At 38.3% G+C, this 20,519-nt stretch overlaps 1 protein-coding gene across 6 annotated transcripts in view; it reads right to left on the bottom strand.

Annotated features, from left to right (window-relative positions):
- Positions 1-847: 847 nt before the first annotated feature.
- The window catches only part of SUCO (SUN domain containing ossification factor), a 59,270-nt gene continuing 39,598 nt past the window's right edge, over positions 848-20,519 (bottom strand). For 5 of the 6 annotated variants that reach the window (XM_079760669.1, XM_079760666.1, XM_079760665.1 and 2 more), the window contains 7 exons: positions 18,341-19,504; positions 14,110-14,197; positions 13,518-13,622; positions 11,672-11,826; positions 11,315-11,406; positions 6,998-7,053; positions 848-5,799 (listed from right to left, as the gene is read on the bottom strand). In XM_079760669.1, coding sequence (XP_079616795.1) covers positions 5,356-5,799; positions 6,998-7,053; positions 11,315-11,406; positions 11,672-11,826; positions 13,518-13,622; positions 14,110-14,197; positions 18,341-19,504 — 2,104 coding nt within the window. In that variant the 3' untranslated portion in view covers positions 848-5,355. Of the gene's footprint in view, positions 5,800-6,997; positions 7,054-10,964; positions 11,056-11,314; positions 11,407-11,671; positions 11,827-13,517; positions 13,623-14,109; positions 14,198-18,340; positions 19,505-20,519 lie in introns of those variants that run through there. The other variant, XR_013812918.1, reaches the window with a different exon arrangement.

Raw genomic sequence — 20,519 nt, 5'->3', positions numbered from 1 at the left:
CTCAGCCATAAAAAAAGAAGAAAATCTTACCTTTAGCAACAGCATGGATGGACCTGGAGAGCATTATGCTAAGTGAAATAAGCCAATCAGAGAAAGACAAATATCATATGCTCTCACTCACATGTGGAATCTAATGAACAAAATAAACTAACAAAGTAGAGACAGATTCATGGATATAGAGACAATCTGACAGCTGTCAGACGGGAGGGGTTTGGGAGAGTAGGTGAGAAGGCTGACGCATTTAAGCAAAGAAAAAAAAAAGAACTATGGACACAGACAACAAACAATATGGTGATTGCCAGAGAGAAGGGTTGTGGGGGGGGGGGGGGGGTAGAAAAGGGCAAAGGGGGGATAAATAGTGATGAAAGACTTGACTTGGGTGGTAAACATAATATACAGATGATGTATTGTAGAATCTGAAACCTGTGTAATTTTATTCACCGGTGTCACCCCAATAAATAAAATAAAATAAAATAAAAATCCTACCATGCTAGTATTGGGACCCTGGGCTGCCCCAAGATATCCCACAATGGCATACGGGTTATTTTGCACTAAAATCAGCATCAGCAGTGGGAAGAGCTCTCGCACTGCTCTCTGCCCCTTAAAGCAGGAAATAAATCTCTGTGACAGATACCCTCCCCCTCCTGAAGGACTGAGAGACAACCTATCACAAGTTATAAAACCCAGGGTCCTTGGGCAGAGGTTCCCATTCTACCCCACACCCACCCCCTCCCCCGCCCCAGTCACCTGCCTGGAACACCATCTGAGGAGCCTCTAGAAAGACAAGAATCGAATTCTACATGTCCTCAGTATCGAGTTACTCAAGTAGTTCCCCAGGTAGCTTATCTCTTGGATGTGAATATTTTGTGTGTGTGAGGGAGAGTCATTATTTACCTGCCATAAATGCCTATGACGATTGATCTTGTCCTTGACCAAGCCTTCTGACCCAGTCTCCCTGGTCATTTGTGCCTCTAGTTTCTTGCATCCCCTTTACTATAAAAAACTAGTAGGTTTTTCTCTTATACTTTTATTTTGGAAATTTCTTCTATGTCCTCTATGAAGAAAGGATACAGAAGTTAATTCAGTTGATTAGCCCAAAATAACCCATAAAGATCTACAATCACAGCCAATCCCAGCTAGCCACATCTCAAACACAAGCTATGGTCTCAACAGGGGCTAGATTACAGATTTGGGGAAAATTAGTTCAGCTCCTTACCAGTGGAAGTTTGCATCTATAATTCCTCTTACAGGAGGTATGGAATATATTAGCAATGAATGTTCCTCAGTGGTAATCTTGAGGACAAGAAACCATTTCCTTTGGCCCTGGCCATGTAGCTCAGTTGGTGAGAGCATCGTCCCAATATGCCAAAGTTGCGGGTTTGATCCCCAGTCAAGGTACATACAAGAAGCAATAAATGAATGCATGAATAAGTGAACAACTAATCAGTATCTGTCAAATCAACTTAAAAAATAATTTCTCAGATTTCATGTATAGACCGTCTTTAAGTACGGTAACTGTGGTAGAACGAAAATTCAATGCACAGCCTCTGTTCAGCGATGGATTGACATTTTTCATAAATAACAGTATGAATCAATTTATAGTCAGCACAGGATTGACTGAAAGGTGATCTGGTCAGCACCAGGCTCAGATCTCATTCCTGGTAACTTATAAGCTCACTAATGTTTGCAATCCGATAGCCAGCAGAGATGGCTCTAAACTGATCTATGCTACAGTGAAAAATAAACACTCTGAAATGCCCAGTTTTACTTAATTGATGGAACTATAATAGGCAAGCAGCAATGGGCCAAAAGCTAGCCTGGGACAGGCCTCAGGGCCCTGCAGTAAATAGTGCAGGCATTTCTGAGTGACTGGATGCACTAGATTGCTCTGGGACAGAGACACACACTGACCAGGGCTCAAGTTCAAATGAGGCTCTTGTGATACATGTGAAGGGTTTTTTGGGGTTGTGGGGGGAGATCAGAGACTCTTGGGGGCGGGGGGGAGAGCCACAGTTTCCGTTCTCTGCTGTGCCGCTTGTTATTTTTACTTAGAATCTCTTTGATGTGATATTCATTAGCATCTCCTGCTCCCTCAAATCAATATTCTTTTTCATGTGGGGATTTTGAGTCATTTTTGTACTTCCTTTTAAAGTTCCATAAACCCCAATAAATAAGAATTCTGATTGTCTGCTCCTGGGCAGAGCAGACTTTTCTTCACCACTGATGCAAAAGCTGTTCATTTCTCTTCATTGTGGCCTGGTTCTTAGAATTGCCCTGTGTGGACTTCCTGATCCCAAAGGTCAAGGGTGTGGCAGTCCCTGCCTAGTCAATTGTGTTCATGAAATATTTTTACTTTACCTCATTGAACCAAATATCTTTTGGAAGTACTCATATACTTTCATCTAATAAACATGCTGCAGGCATTCTTTCTATACCCATTAAACAGAGCATCTCCCAGAAAATAGCTGGACAATACACAGGAGGACATAAAGCTGATGATATATTGCATCCGGGGAGGCAAATCCCCTACAATTCATGCAGGGAAGAGCAAAGACAGGAAAACTCCACTAGAAGCACATAATGGAATCAAAAGTCATGGACTCCATTGGTTCAGAGTAATCAGATAAATTAGGCAACATGATATGGAAAGATATTAGTTTAGAGGAAAAAACTGGGTATAAGATTATTGGGAAAAGAAGGCAAGCCTAAGAGCTAAGCCAATGTCAGGTAGCTCAGTTGGTTAGAATATCATCCCATACACCAAAAGGTTGCAGATTCGATTCCCATTCTCCCTTCTTTTCCTGGACACTTAGCAGGGGTGTAGTGGTAGAGAGCAGAGAATTGTTTTTCTGTATAAGCCTTATAAAATGAATTCCTGCCCTAACCGGTTTGGCTCAGTGGATACAGCATCGGCCTACAGACAGAAGGGTCCCAGGTTCGATTCCAGTCAAGGGCATGTACCTTGGTTGCAGGCACATCCCTAGTAGGGGGTGTGCAGGAGGCAGTTGATCGATGTTTCTCTCTCATCCGTGTTTCTAACTCTCTATCCCTCTCCCTTCCTCTCTGTAAAAAAATCAATAAAACGTATTTTTAAAAAAAATAAAATTTCTCAAATTACATGTATAACTTTTAAAAAAATTCAACTAAAAGATGTTTTGCTTTGTGTCTTTGCTCTTCAAACCCTCAGTTTCTTCTTACTTTATACTGTTTTAATGCTTTATTTAACATGAGAAGTAGACTGAGGTGGACTAGCAAGGAGCAGCCGTATACAGGGGTGGGCAAAGTAGGTTTACAGTTGTTGTTCATGTAAAAAAATGTGTGGAAAATAATACAATACTTAATAATATGAGAATAAGTTATGTTCCAGGTACTCACAACTGTAAACCTACTTTTTGCCCACCCCTGTTCATATATACATAGCTTTGCTTCTTACCAGGCACAAATCTATTAATAGGACTTTTCACATTTTTCTCCTTATTTAGGTATAATCTCAGAGTGGAAAAATAAAACCAAATTATAAAATGCTGTGCTCTAATTAGATGTGGAAAAATTAAATGAGTAGTCGTAAAGATAGCCCCTAATGGGAGAAAAGCATATACATGTATTCTATCTATTAAATAAAAATTCAGTGCCTCCTTTTAGTGTTTGAAAGGATGAAATTGTGACTGTATGGCAGTAAAATGTTCACGGGACAGTTCGGCTTGCAGTTGGCGGAAATGTGACCAATTATGGAACAGAATGCTGCTGAACTTGGTTTCTGAAGTGGCAAAAACAAATCTATGTTCAGAGTAACAAATTTGTACATTCTCCTTCAAAGAACAGAGGAGGCAGCAATTAATAAAGACAAGTGTTCAGATTTATTTGGAAATTCACAGTTTCTAACGGCACTACAGCTCCGTGGTTACACACTGAGCGTCGCCCTGTACAGGGCCAGGTGCTGCAGTGCTTGACTTCGCTCTGCCTCTGCTTCCCCTGAACCGCTCTTCAGTGGGTTTCTGTGCAATCAGACCCTCTTGCTCTGAATGGCTAACTGTACAGACTGAGAAAAAATGTCAATCACCTAAAACACACTGTTAATCTAAAGCAGCAACTTAAACAAAAAAGGCTTTAAATAAGTCACATTACAAACAATACCCAGAAAGGTATTAGACAAGTTTAAACAGTTACTACAAAAAGTGCTCAATAAGTTATAACTTAAGTCTGACAACACAAAATGGTCAACTCTCTCCCTTTCAAAAAGAAACTTTCCACTTTCACCCATTACTGTACAAATACATACAAATACAGTCTCTGCCAATTAAAGAAATACAAGGACAAAATGAAGACAGACACATGGACGGCACACATGTACAACTCTGCACATTTGTAGCCAATACAAAGCCAACACCGAGGACTAGCAATCCCTGTGACTTGACCAATTTGACAGGCTCGACAAACTCACTGGCTAATTCTGTGCACATCCCTGGGCAGGGACTGTGTCACCTGGGACCTGGACTCATGGAGAAATGCTCACATTTTCTATTTGTGATAAGGAATGTCTGCAGGACTGGTGCTTACTGTGAATGTTTAAAATGTAATGTAGCTACGGAAAACCTTTACCAGTGGTTACATATGTTTAAAAGGTGAATTTATAAAAAATTTATTTGCAAATACCAGTCATTTGTAAGAAAAGATCTTGTAGTTTTGTTTTCTTCATTGAGTTAATAACTACTGAAAATGAGTGTGAATAAATTAAATGCAAACAACAGTTAACAGTATTACCATTTACCTAAAAACAAAAAATTCCAGCGAGTGCTTGTTTCCGGTGAGTTTGCTAAACAGAGGTCTACTTGGCAAGTCTGCAGGCTCTTCACACCATCTGACCCACGTTACTGAGCTCCAGGAGCAGATCACTTTAAAGCCTTGTAGTGTTTGCAGCTTCAAAAAAACTAACAAAGTTATCAAAGAAATCAAATGACAGGAAAAGTCCCCCTCCTCTTCCAGTGCATTATAAATAGACAAAAGGCACATAAATATGGAAGGTGCAAGAAATAGGAACAAAGCTACAGGAAGAGGTTCAGGCTTCCATTCCTACCCCACCCAGGGAACTGGGCTTCCAAACTACCAGTAATTAATCTGTGGGAAAACGTCTTTAGAAAATTTCCACCACTGTCCTTGTGGGAAGTCATCAGCCTTGCAGAACTGCAGCTCATTGACCAAGACTGACGGACACAATCCCACCTACTTTTAAAAGGCAGAAACCATAATTTCTGAATACTTTTCCCATTACGATTTTCTCCCTCCCCTCAACCCTTCAAATACCACAGAATGTTCTTCAAAGAACAGAAAGTCTCCAGTATGAAAAGTTCGATTATTCTAGATGTGTCCCGAGACTGCTGTCACACCAAACGTCCCCACGGTAAGCTCTTTGTTTCCTTTGATGATGTCATGCAGGCTCGGCAATGACCCTGACTTAGTCTGTATCAGAGTCTTTATCAACTTCCCTTGGTCTTGGACTTTAGAGCGCCTTCGTTTTAAAGCCCTCTTCTCAGTTTTTGTTTTTTGGGACTGTCCATTGCACAGACTCGTGCAAGCTGAAATGCCACAAAAATAAGACTCTTCTGACTGTGACGAAGTTTCCGAGCTCCCTTCTGAGGGAGGACCCTTGTAAGAAGAGTGATACACTTCTCCCACGTGAGAAAAGTCTCTCTGGTTTGTGAAGGGCTTCCTTCCTTTTATGTCTCCATTGGCTACAGGGTGCGATGGGTCTGCCGGCTTTATGGTCTCAATTTTTTCTGTTTTGTACTTGCAGCGTTTCTTCTATAACATAAGTAAAAGAAGGGGTAGGAATTAGACCTCTAATAGTTAGCTAGCTCATCAAACATCTAGAGAACTGAGCTAATGGAAGAGAAGTGCCACCTCCTGGTGAAAGTAACAATGGTCTATTTTATAAATACCTTCATTACCTTCCTACTAAGTAAATGCCACTCAGTAAAAGCTCTCACTGCCATCTCTGAATACAGATATGGGGATGCTAACTCACATCTGAATACGTAGGATGCACCAGATATTATACTAGCTGCTTTCATGTATATCTTACTCACCAACCCTGATAGGTGAGGATTTTATCCCTGGTTTTGGGTCCCTGCCAACTTAGAACATAGTAAGTAGCCAAGTTGTAACTGAATCCTAGGCTATTTGACTCTAAAGCCCACATTCTTTCACCTACAATCACCTCTAATCAAGATGAGCACAACTTACTTGGAGAGGCAAAATGGAAAAAGCCCAAGCTTCAGAAACAAAAAAGCCTAAGTCTATTCTGAGTTTTGCCACCTATTCGTCACATAAAGACAAAACCGCTTATAAAATGAGGTTGTGCACTGGCCAGGGGGCTCAGTTGGTTGGAGCGTTATCCTGTACACCAAAATGTTGCAGGTTTGATTCCCAGTCAAGCACATACCTAGGTTGCGGGTTCCATTCTCAGTCAGGGCTCATATGTGAGGCAACTGATCGATGTTTCTCTCTCACATCAATGTTCTTTCTCCCTGCCCCTTCCTCTCTCTCTAGTCAAAAAAAAAAAAAAAAAAAAAATCTTCGGGTGAGGATTAAAAAAAATAATAAATAAATAACATTAAAAAGGAGGCTGTTTGAGGATTACAGGACAGTGCACACTCTGTGCCTGACACGCACTGGCCCTCCATCCATGATTACCAGCCAGGGATCAGCAAGCTTTCACACATAATGATCTTAGGCTTTCAGGTCATACATTTGTCTCCAGCCATGTTCTTTTTTATTTTACAACCCTTTAAAAACCTCTCCAGATTCATACGAAATATGCCACAGGCCAGACATGGCCTACAGATAGTAGTCTGCTGACCCATTTAAAACACTGATTTATATCATTACCATGACTGGAAAGAAAGAGTAATTTAAGTACCACTATATTAAACCTTTCAAACCTATTTCTTCATCTACTACCACATAGCCAACCAAGACACTTAAAAAGAAAAAATATTACCTTTTTTTCTGGAGAGAACTTGAGGGGTTCTACAATGTACAAAGCATTTGGGTCTACTATAAATAAGAAAAAAATAAAAAGTAGATTTAAAGCAGGTTAGGTTTTAATTAAACACAATAAAATATTATATTATCCCTTAGAGATTTTTCCTAAAAGAAACTTAATCATATATTTATGCATTTTAAATTAGTAAATCAAGAGCAACAAGGCAGGAGCAAGGTGGGAGATGGTTCCATTCTTATTTTGTGCTTGGTCCCCTTCCCTCAGTCTTTACCAGCTAACTACTGGCCAACAGTTAGGCCAAGTCCTCCCCTCTTACCTGTTGAGAAAATAACATCATCACCAGTACGCTAATATCAAACCTACAGATCATCTTTTTTCCTAAAAGACTAACCTCTCACTGTGCCTCAAATGTGGGTCAATATTGTGCAACAAGCAGCTATGACCATGTATGAAAGTCAGAGGAACACATACACAAAACCAGATCTAAGACTTTTTTCTAATTGTTTATTACTATGATTTACTATAATCAAAACTATGAACTCCAAAACCTAAAAACAGCTTGAACATGCAATATAAATGACCAAAGGGTAATGAGTGAGTGATCACTCTGGCATGGTGAGTAAATTAGAAATATTAGTTTTAGGTTTCTAAAATTTCATTACTTCAAGCACATTCAAGACAGCCCTATGCTACCCACATGGACACAATAAACACATATACACAAGAGGGGCTGTGAGACTTCAGTCCCTTTGAGACAATTAAGAGTAAAGGATCTGTGATATGACAGAGGCAGAAGTTTATAAGGAGAAAATTCACTATGAAACTTCAGATGCCAGAAATTCATTAATAACATGATTCAACCAATTATATTTTTACATTATGTCCTAGAAATTTATTGAGAAAGTCATCAAATATATAAAAATATCTAACCATTCCTCAAACAGTCATTTCTATCAGCTTACTATTCTTACTCAAATTGTTTTTTCAAAAAACATTATGTCTACTTTTGGAGTGGGTGTTAGTGTTATTCAGAACAACCTCTCCAATGAAAGCAACTAAATATGATGGATTTTTTAATCACTAAAAGCATTTAAAAGCTGCCAAGATAAATGAGCAATCTCCAGACCAAAATCGAAGGAAAAGTAGGAATCCAAAAAGTCAAGTGGACCACAAAAGTCATTTTTGTCCAGAGAGCATATGCCAATGCAAGAATATGGGGACTTGAGTTTTGGTGGCAGCATAAGGGAATACATAAAAAATCAAACCCCAGGGCCCACTCAAAGCAGCAGTTTGTAACATCCCCTCTGACTCCCCAATGGTAAGCTGGGACTCTAAACGACTAGACCCTCGGGGAAAGAATGAACCCATAGAGTGACTGTCCAAATCACCATCACCTGGTGATCCAACAAGCCTCAAGCCATGAATGTAAAGTTTTCCTGAATGTAAAGCAAACACAAATTCTCCTACTTATTAGCACTCAAACTGTCCCTATAAATAACTTTTCAAAGAGAAGGACTAGCACACAGATAACGAACCACGCACACAACCCTAAAAGCACCTGAGCAAGAGTCTGCAAAGTCAACTAATGAATAGATATTTAAAATTTTAAGATATTAGAATGATCAAATATAGACTACAAATAGTTACACTTACTATATATTTAAATAAAAAACCAAGCTTGAAAATATCTTCAAGAAACTAAAAACAAAAGGACCTATATGTTTAAAAAGTACTAAAAGAACTCTTAGAAATGAAAAATAACTGATATTTAAAAGTCAATGGATGAATTTAATAGTGAACTATAAACCGCTATGGCCTAGAAAACAGATCAGAAGAAATCATCCAAAATATAGCACAAAAAAAGCAAAAAGATGGGAGATAAGAGGAGTTTAGGAGACAAAGGGGATACAGAGAGAAGAACTAACACATTTAATTAAATGGAGATTCTAAAATAAGGCAGAGGTAGTATTGGGGGAGGGGGGGTAGCTAAGAATTTCCCAGTATGATAAAAAGATATCAATTCAGAGATTCAAAAAGCCCAACAAATTTAAACAGGAATTTTAAAAAGATGTGCCTGTATTCACAGAAAATCCAAAATAACCTGGCATAAAGACAGACAAATAGACGAATGAAATTTTTTAAAAGCCCAGAAATAAACCCTCACACATATGATCAAATAATCTTCAACAAAGGTGCTAAGGCCATTCACCAGGGAAAGGAAAGTCTCTTCAACAAATGGTGCTAGGAAAACTGGATATCTGTATGCAAAAAACTGAAATTGGACCCTTACCTCACAACCTCACACCATATTAACTCAAAATGGATAAAGACCTAAACATATGACCTAAAACTATGACATTTCTAAAAGAAAATGACACTGGACTTGGCAATAATTTAATGTTTTTATTGCTTTTTTTAGAGAGAGGAAGTGAGAGGGAGAAAAACATTAATCGGCTGCCTCTTGCAGTGACCTCTCGGTACATAGGATGACACTCAACCAACTGAGCCACACTGGCAAGGGAGACAATGATTTTTTGAATATATGACATCTAAAGTACAGGCAGCAAAACCAAAAATAGACAAATAGGACTATGTCAAACGTAAACACTTTCGTCTATCAGGAACACAATCAAAACAAAGTCAAAAGTCAACTTACACATGGCCAGCATGGCTCAGTGGTTGAGCATTGACCTATGAACCAGGAGGCCATGGTTCGATTCCCAGTCATGGCACATGCCTGGGTTGCAGGCTTGATCCCAGTGTGGGATGTGTAGGAGGCAATAAATGATTCTCTCTTATCATAGATGTTTCTATCTCTCTCTCAGTGAGTTATACTACCTCAGACCCATTAGGACAGTTACTATAAAAAACAAAACAAAACACCCAGAAAACAACAAGTGTTGATGAGGATATGAAGAAAACTGAAACCACTATACAATGGTGGTTAGGACTGTAAAATGGGAAACAATACAAAGATTCCTCAAAAAGTAGAACTACCATATTGATATGTCTAGAAGAATTGAAATCAAGGTCTTGAAGAGATCTTTGCACACTCAAGTTCATACGGACAACATTCACAATAGCCAAGAAGTGGAAACAAACCCAAATGCCTAATAAGAGATGAATAAACAATATGTGGTATATATGTATAATGGAAATATTTTTCAGTCTTAAAAATAAAGGAAATCCTATCACATGCTATGACATGAATGAACCTTGAGGACACAGTGCTAAGTGAAATAAGCCAGTCACAGAAAGACAACTACTATATGATCCCACGTACATGAGGTATCTAAAGTAGTTAAGTTCAAGAAAAACAGAAAACACAGTTGTGATTACCAGGGGCTGGGTGAAGCGGGGAAAGGGGAGCTGCGTAATGTATGTAGAATTTTAGATTTACAAAATAAAAAAGTTCTGGAGGTATTTCAATTAAAATTTTCAGATGCAAATAGACATATCAGCCAAAAGAAGAAAAAAAGATATAAAAACAGGAGGAAGGAGGAAGGAGAAAGAGAGTTACTAGTCCTAAGTAAACACACATGTAATGGGTTAAGTTTGTAAACCTTGGTGGTAACAGCAAACCAATAAAGCTCAGGAATGATTACTTGAATAATATAATCAATTGAAATAGGCTGCTTAGTTACTAAATCCTAAAGAAAGAGAGAAGCCAATGATTAAGAAAGCACTGCTAATTGAAATACAGCATTAGTTTGGTTATTTTAGTATTGCTGTAAGGATAACTTTCTTAACAAGCACTAATTAAAGCACTACTATAAAAAGTACTAATATAGGAAATCAGCCACTCAGTACACATATATATATTCATTGAAATTTAATTATTCATTGAGTATTAGCCAATGAAAAGAAAATGCTATTATAGACTCTGAGCTTTAAAAAAAGAGAAAGACCAGATTGTTTTCAGAATTGCCTCATAGTTCTAAACTAGAGGCAAAAGGAGTCCTACCTGTACAGGAAGAGGAAGCAGATAAGCACAGGATGCTATGGGAGCACATTCAGGTTTTCCATATCTGATGGACTGTCTCAAACATCCCTTTCTAAAAAGAAATACTTCTAAACAGGAGCAAGTGCAAACAAAGCTACCAATGGCTCATTAAACTCAGCCCCTCCCACCCTCTGGGCTTCCAGGAACAGAGATAGATATAAAGTGTGAAAATGATAGGTGGCTTTTGACTATACCCATTATTTGTTGCAGATGGTCTCCAACACAACACTGATGCTATACTTATCCCATAAGTAAGCTAGATTCATGTTTACACATATATATGTACAAATTACATATTCATAAACACCTACCTTCTTTGCCAGTTAGCTGTAGAGACTTGGATCTGATGAGTGGAAATGAAGTTCTCCTTTTCAAATTCATATCATCATAGGAAGAGAAACACCTAACACATTAAGAAAAACCAACAGAGAACACAATGAGTACACGACATGTAATTTACTCTGTAGTTGAGACTAGATGGAAGCTATTGAGAGCTGTACATACCACATAAGAATAATCTCTAAGTTAACACTCCAGTTATTGCTAATACATGTAAAAAATATTTAGAATTATTCTCTAAGAAATGAACTCAATATCCATTTACCCAAAATTCTCAAAAATATAAAAAGAATAGTAAAAAAAATTGTGAAATATAATACTGACATTACCTTTTAGGGCTTGGATACTGATTACTTTTAGGAAGTCTTGAACTGTAATCTCCATCAAATTGAGAGGTGTTTCGACAGCGCTGCATACAAAGCATCAATCCCAAGATCACACAAAGAACCAAAGAAGTGATGAGATAGCTCTGCCGATCTGAAACCTGAGATGAGAAGGGAGAATAGTAGTACTTTAAAAATCACACCAGGAAAATCATAGTGGGATTTAAAATTCAAATGACAAATCTCAACATTTTCTTAATGTGCTTCATAATCATAATGCAGGGTCTGCTCTTTGAAACATACTGCCATGACAATGTTTTAATGTTTCTCCTTTTTTCCCCAATTCACTGAAATTTTCTAAGCTATGGAAGTTTTAATAGTAGTACAATGAACATACTTGTGCCTTTCACCAATTGTTAACATTCTGTCACATTTGTTTTGTCTTTCCATTTGCACTATCTCCTCCTTGGGGAGAAAAAAATCGTGCTCTTACCTTATCTTATAAAACTGAACCACCAATCACCTAGTTATCTAAACCAAAAACCTGGGGATCATCAATTCCTCACCCTACACACCCAATCTTTCAGCAAGGCTTGTCCTTCTCCTCTTAAATACATCTTGAATTCAACAACTTAACACTCTTCTCCACATCTAAAATCTTAGTCCAAGCCAACATCCCCTCACCTGGACACTGCCACAGCCTCCTAAGTTTCCTCCCTAGTTCTGCTCTTGCTGTTCCCCAAGAGGTAACTCCCCACAGAGCAATAAATGGGGACTTTCTCAAAGTGTTGTCAATGAGATGACGCATGTCAGTTCTTTATGTAATACTTGCCAATGACTTGCAATGATTAGAATAAAATTCAAATCTAAATTGCCTACAAAGGCCTATATGACTGGGCTCCTGAAATATGCTAAACTCACACTTCTCTCATTCACTCAGCTCCAGTCACACCAACTTTCTTTCTGCACTTAAACAAATCAGTTTCTAACCTAAGTTTTTTGCTCTAGTTTGTCTAGTAACAGGTTTGTTCTGACCGCAACCTCTGACTGCTAATTCCTCTTAAGTGCTCAGTTCTAAGGTCACCTCCTCAGATAAGACTCCCAACATCACTGTGGCTACGGCTGCAACCCTTATCACTACCACTCCCCACACCCACATCTCACCATTTTCTATGCCACTGTCCTCCCCATGTTTAAGGCCAGGGACTATTCAATGCTGTGTGTCCCAACCTGGGACGGTAAAACTCATGCCTCACGTGTACTGGTTGCTCAATAAATACTTACTAAATCAATGAAATGTTTCCTTTGTTAAGTAACTCAAGCCTTTTTGAACTGAAAATGAAGTGTGTATTGCAACTATCAATGGTTTGCAAAAGGCCTAAAAGAATGGTTTTATAACTAACTGTATTTTAAGTAAGACCTAAACTATGAAAGCCATGTTTTCCAAAAGATTATGATAATTAATATATTTCCAAAACTTTAAAATGCCACATTCCGATTTTCTGAAAAGTTCTCTATAAATGACAATTTTGTTTGGTGAAAGTTCTTAGATACCATGTTCTTTGATTTTTTAATATTTTTTAATTAATTTCAGAGAGTAAGGGAGAGGGAGAGAGATAGAAACATTAATGATGAGAATCATTGATTGACTGCCTCCTGCATGCCCGCTATTGGGGATCGAGCCAGCAACCCGGGCATGTGCCCTGACCAGAATCGAACCCAGGACCCCTCAGTCCATAGGCCAATCCTCTATCCACTGAGCCAAACCAGCTAATGCTAGATACCATGATTTTAACATGCCTGCTTTTACGACAACCTCTACATATGTACTGTCTTAAAATACAATAATTACCTCCCGTTTCAATTCGGCTACTGTTGCTGATAAGTTTGATACAAGCTGTGTCATGTTGGTCAGCTGGGCCTGCAGCAACTGGATGGATTCAGTTTGCCGCTGATCCTGTGACAAAAGAAGAAATAAGTATTATTTGTCTTTTCATTTCTTCTGTACATTAACTACAAGTTCATGTAAAATAATCTGGAAAAACTATTAAATTCCTCAGTGGGAGGAAAGTATTAGTAAGGAAAGCTCCTAATGAATAAAGATTATAAATGCTTTCTTTTTTAATTTAATTTTTTTCCATCAGCATTTATCCCCCCATACCCTCTTTCACTTCCACCCACCCTCACCCCAGCAATCACACCACACTGCACTTCTGCACACAAGCAAATCTTGAAATGCAATTATCAATAATGCTTAAGAAAATATTCCCTACAGGAAATGTTAATACTAATAGCTACATAAACTTCCTAAAATGACATTAACAGGCTTAATCATAAGCTACCAGGGGGGGAAGAAAAGCAACATTACTTATCCTTCTTACCAGCGAGAGTCTACAAAATGGAAATTATTATAAAAAAGTAAATAAAACATGAAGATGGCTAACCTGCTCCTCTGCTATTCTTGAAGTATTCTGGAGTTTTATTATTGTCTTATTGAAAGCCTTTTGCATTTCTTCCATTTGTTTTCGATACCTGAGGAGTAAGAATTGATTTAAATTAGCTTAAATTTTTATTTATTAATTTATTACTGGAAACACATTTCTAATTTCTGAGACAAATCCATTTTTCTAAAAATGACTTACTGAGGCCTGTGCAATACAGGACCACTTTCTTAGGTAAAATAAGAGGTCACCTGAGGTGTCTGTTAACTTCAGCATCAAGTCTATGTACCTCATGCTATATAAGAGTTATTAGCTGCATACTGTAATTAATTTATGAGAAAGGAGCCAAGAATACACAATGGGGAAAGGACAGCTATTTCTATAAATGGAGTTTGGAAAATCATAGTCACATGCAAAAGACTAAAGTTGGACCACTATCTTACACCATACACAAAAATTAACTCAAAATAAATGAAAAGAGAGAAACCAAGATGGCGGCGTAGGTAAACACCTAAACTGCTGCCTCGCACAACAATTTCAAAACTACAACTAAAAGACAAAACGTTTATCACCCAGAACCACGGGAAAGCTGGCTGAGAGGAAGTTCTACAACTAGAAGGAAAGAGAAAAGAGCATTGAGACGTGCACAAGCGCTGAAAAGCTCAGGTACGGAGGTACACAAAGCGGGCTGGTGGCCGGCAATTGGATGTGCTACTTTTTTTCAACCCGAAAGGAGACAAACTCCCGATTACTCTGAAATCCAGTTTCTGGGGAGACGTGGGGGACCCAAACTCCTACGGGGAGAGGCTGGACTGTCAGCCATCGGGTCAGAAAGTGAGGGTGACTTTCTTGCAGAGGTGCGCCCAGCAATCATTGTTTACTGCGCTGGAGCGCGGGACGCAGGGACTTGGAAATGTGGAAACTCAGAGAAGGCTGACTGGCAGCCATTGCTGTTTGCAATGCCCTAGCCTAGTGATGCCCTGAGACTCCGCCCCACACAATCTACAAACACACCCAAGCTCTGAGCAGTGGCTTTTGCATATAAATGGCCTGCCCTATCGCAGTTTAACCAAACTAACTGAAGCTCCAGTCAGACAGCCCCAAAACCTCCAAACCCCAAGCAAAGAGGAGAAAACTAGTTCTTGCTGTAGCTCCGGGTGGGTGGCCTCAGACAGTAGCTGACCTGAACCCAATTGGAGATCCAGAAGCTAGTGTATCTAGTGGTCTGTGTGAGACAACACCAGATTTCAACTACTCTCATAAGGGACACATTCAAGAGGCAGACTCAGTGAGCATCAAAGTCCCACTGAAATAAGTTCTGCCCCATAAGCGTGTCTCTAAGAAAAAGCTAAAGGAGTTCATCACCACCAAACCAGTAGTATATGAAATGCTGAAAGGTATTCTTTAAGAAGAGGAAGAAGAAGATAAAAGATAAAAATTATGAACAACAAATACATATCTATCAACAAGTGAATCTAAAAATCAAATTAAAAATCTGAGGAACAGAATAAACTGGTGAATATAATAGAATCAAGGGCATAGAAAGGGAGTGGATTGATAATTCTCAGGGGGAAGGGGGTGTGGGGGGTACGGGAAGAGACTGGACAAAAGGCGTACACCTATGGATGAGGACAGTGGGGAGGAGGTAAGGGCAGAGGGTGGAGTGGGAAATGGGTGGAGGGAAGCTATGGGGGGGGGGGAGAAACAATTGTAATAATCTGAACAATAAAGATTTATTAAATTAAAAAAAATGAAAAACTTGAATGTAAGACCTGAAACCATAAAACTCATAGAAGAAAACATAGGCAATAAGCTGCCTGACATTGGTCTTTGCAATGTTTTTATTTGACACCAAAACACAGGCAACATAAGCAAAAATAAACAAGTTGGACTATATCAAACTAAAAAGCTTCTGTAAAGCTATTAATAGCTACATAAAGGAAACTATCAACAAAATGAAAAGGCAACCTATGGATTGGGAGGAAATATTTACAAATCATATACCTGATAAGAGGTTAATATCCAAAATATATAAAGAACTCACACAACTCAATAGCAAAAAAAAAAAAAAAAAAAAAAAAACCAATAAAAAAAAAACACCAAAAAACCCACCCACACAAAACAAACAAAAACCCTGACAATCTGCCCTAGTCAGTTTGGCTCGGTGGATAGAGGCCTGGGGACTAAAGGGTCCCGGGTTCGATTCCAGTCAAGGGCATGTACCTTGGTTGTAGGCACATCCCCAGTAGGGGGTGTGCAGGAGGCAGCTGATCGATATTTATCTCCCATCAATGTTTCTAACTCTCTATCCCTCTCCTTTCCTCTCTGTAAAAAATCAATAAAATAGATTAAAACAAACAAACAAGCCTGACAATCTGACTTAAAAATGGGCAGAGAATTTGAATAGACATTCTTCCAAAGAAGTCATACAGATGGCCACACGTACATGAAAAGGTGCTCAATATCCCTAATCATCAGGGAAATACAAATCACAATAAGATTATCACTTCACACCTGTTAGAATGGTTATCATAAAAAAGACAAGAAATAATACATGGTGGTGAGGATGTGAAGAAAAGTCAGCATACTGTTGGTGGGAATGTAAATTGATGCAGTTATTATGAAAAACATTATGGAAGTTCCTCAACAGATTAAAAATAGAACTACAATATGGCCCAGCAATTCCACCTCTGGGTTATTTTATCCAAAGAAAATGAAAACACTAACTCAAAAAAATATATGCATCCTCCCACCCCCACACATAGCATTATTTACAATAGCCAAGACATAGAAGCAACCTTTGTGTCTGTCCACTGATGGATAAATGAATAAAAAAGTATGATACAAACACACACATGAATATGAATATTCATTGTCATAAAAAAGAGAAAAATCTAGCCATTTGAGACAACATGGAAGGATCTTGAAGGCATTATGCCATGTGAAATAAGTCAGAGAAAGCCAAATATTGTATGATCTCACTTACCTGTGGGATAACAATACTGGTTTAAAAAAAAACTGAAGAAAAAAACACACCAAACTCATAGATATAGAGAACAGATTAATGGTTGTCCGAGACAGGGGGAAAAAGGTGGGCAAAATGGGTAAAGTGGGACAAAAGATACAAATTTCCAGTTATGAAATGAGTAAATCATGGGGATGTAATGTACAGCATGGTGACTATAGTTAATAACACTGAGCTGTATATTTGCTAAGAGTATTGATCTTAAAAGTTCTCATCATAAGAAAAAACAACTTGTAAATGTGGTTATGGATGTTAACTAGGCTTATTGTGGTGATCATTTTGCGATACAAATATTGAATCACTATGTTGTACACCTGAAACTAATAAAATGTTGTATGTCAATTACCTCAATTTAAAACAAGATTAGTGATTTCTGTGGTTTCCTTTGGCGGGGGCAAGAGGGGACAGGGAGAGGCAAAAGCAGGTACGTGGTAGCTAAGTGGGCATACATGCACACACACACACAACGTGCCAATACATTATATGTAGGGATTAGGAATAAAACCTCTTTAGGATACAACGACTACCTTGTAGCATTTTGATTTAAGAAGAGTAGAAAAAGGTAGTGTATCAGAAACTCTGGAAACTTAGTTCCTAGGTAGTTACAAAATGATGGAGGAGAAACCCTAAGGACAGGAACACTTAAGGGCTAAAAGAGTAATAAACAAGTTTAAAAACATGGAGAACTGGGCCTAGGGTCTGGATTACTGCACAAGCACACTAGCACACCCCTGGCACATAAGAACATAAATGATAACAACTAGAATCAGGATCCTAGTTGTTGAAAGAGTGCAAATGTTGCCTCATCATCCAGTTCAGTTCACTCTAGACTTCACTTAAATTTTTTAACAATATCTAGTCAAGTCCCATTAAGAGCTTTAAAGTCCACAGATTATAATTTTTCCCAAGAGTGCTCTTGGAATCAAACAGTCAACATGGCTAAAGTTAAGCAATAGAAGAAAGAAGAAACTGATTATAGATAATTCAAATTTAACCTAATAATTAAGGTGTTATGTCACTTAGTACCCCTCAGAAAGTAAATCCTTTAGGTAACTGATCAATATCTAAGTAACTTTCTCTCTCCAGCTAAAATGGTGCTTACTAGTATTATATCAGGAGATAATGAAATCCTCTCTTCTAGTCAAGATCACATTTCGATACTTAACTCACTGTGCAAAGTGGATTATGCTAATTCATAATAAAGCTTACCTTTGGCTAAGCTCCTCCAGATATCGACCACTGAGAGACATGTTAACTTCTAAGGCTTTAATACGATTATTAAGTCTCATGAATACCGACTCCTTTTGGTTTGATCCATGCACAAGATTTCCATTAGCATATCCTAGATCTGTAGAATTTTGCAATTCAGCATAAAAATCTGTAGCTGTCCTCTGTAACCCTCTTAAAAGGGCATCTTCTGGAGATTGTTCTTCCTCTTTCACTTCAGGTAAGGAAGAAGATTCCACAACAGGAGTCAACATTTGCTTTGGTGTGTCAGCTATGTTCATTTTGGCTTCCCCATCTTCACTGTCTGGCACGGCAGCTGTGTTTATAGGTGGCACTACTGTTTCAGATAGCTTTGTAATAATTTGCATGGAGTTTATGTCTTCTTTTACAGTCCTATCTATTACTTCACTGTGTTTAGTTTCATAGATCATCACAGTTGGCTTCTCTGTAGAACTAAAACTCTCTGACTTCTTTTCTATTGCATTATCAACCTCAGCAGAACTCTCCTGGGGAATCACTTGTGATGGTGTGTGTCCTGCTTCATATTTAATAGGCTCAGATACTTCTATTTTAGATAATGAATTGATTTCTGGAGTAACATCTAAGTGAAGTGACTGAGAAAGAGTTTGTGGACGGCTCGGTTCAAGTTCAATTACATCTACAGTGTGATTAATCAAATCACCTTGGTGCATGCTACTTAAGTCACCTAGAACAACAGTTTCAGCTTCCTTTTCCTTATTCTTACTGTCCAATTCTCCACCTGGAGGCTGTAATACCGAAACATCTACTGATTCTGCAGGGAGTGGTATTGATGGTTGAGCTAACACAAGATCATCTTTTCCTTCACTCACAGCAGTTCTGCTGCGCGGTCGATAAAGAGCAACTCTAACTGAGCACCATTTATATATGTATTCTGTAAAACTAGAAATGCAACAAATTGTAGTCAGTTCACTGCAAAATATTTGTGTCTCTGCCTCAAACCAGGGTGATGATTCATCCTCCTGTTCTCCGCTACCCAGAAGGGTCACTGTAGATGGACTTGCCTCTTCTTCGTCCTCTTGAACTAGCTGTACAATGGGGCTCTCTTTTGGAGTATCTGATGATGATGGCTCTGTGTCATGTCTCGGTTCTTCAGTGTTTACAAACCTAGAAATATATATCATAATTATAAATCACTTTAATTAGAAATTTAAAGTTAAAATTCTGTTTAAGGAAAATGTATCATACGTAAGATAAAAGGAAGGCTAGAAATACAGATGAAATTCAATTTTTCTTTTGGATGACTTCTTCCCTGTCAAATAATTTTCATTATAAAAACAAATTATTATTCAGAAATGGCAAGAGAAAGACCATTTATCAAGTGACCAGACAGATGACTCAAATCACATTTTCTGTGGATGGTTTGAGGAATTCCAATGTGGCACCACATACATGCACAGTTATCTGCTTTAGGGAAAAGAAACATATCCCCCACTTCCCCAAAATAATCTTAATACCATCTGGCTAATGTTCTGTTATGTAAAACCAAATACTTAACCACTTTAGTAAAAATCCTAGTGATAATAAACTAATAGTGCCACTAACTCAATCCTATCCTTGAGCTCTGGAGTGTGTGTGTAGGGCAGGGGAGAATGAGGGATAGTTAGTGGACAAGTGCTGTAAATTATAATGTTTGTGGTTCTTTCCAAGATAAAGAGAATACATTTCTGGGTGAGGCCCATATTGCACAAAAGATGCAATCTGAAAAAATACAGGCAGTTCTCCCGTTACGTCGGACTCGACGTATGTTGTTTCGTGGTTACGTCGCCATCTCCCATTTATTTTTTTTAAAAAAAAGTTCCGTCATTTCAACGTATGTACATATGTGCTTTATGTTTTTTATTATTTATTTATCACAGGTAAAGGTCAGGAATTGTTATATTTCTTTTAAATTTTTTTTTACTGTTTCACTTCATGACTGCTGTGTATGTGGCTCCATGTGAGTGACGTAGGTGCTTATGTAGGTGGGTTCTGATGGCGAAAATTGTGTTATGTTGCGCCGTAGGAACCGATCGCCAAAATAACCCAAGGACCTACTGTAAACTAATTTGAATAAAAAAGAAAAAAAACCCTGCATATACAAATTTTCCTCCTCTAAAAAATTACTAAAAATGCCAGGAAA

The sequence above is a fragment of the Cnephaeus nilssonii genome (assembly GCF_951640355.1).
Source record: "Cnephaeus nilssonii genome assembly, chromosome: 21".
Taxonomy (NCBI): Eukaryota; Metazoa; Chordata; class Mammalia; order Chiroptera; family Vespertilionidae; genus Cnephaeus; species Cnephaeus nilssonii.
Note: the sequence above shows the minus strand (reverse complement) of the source record. Positions and strands in the feature narration are given on the sequence as shown.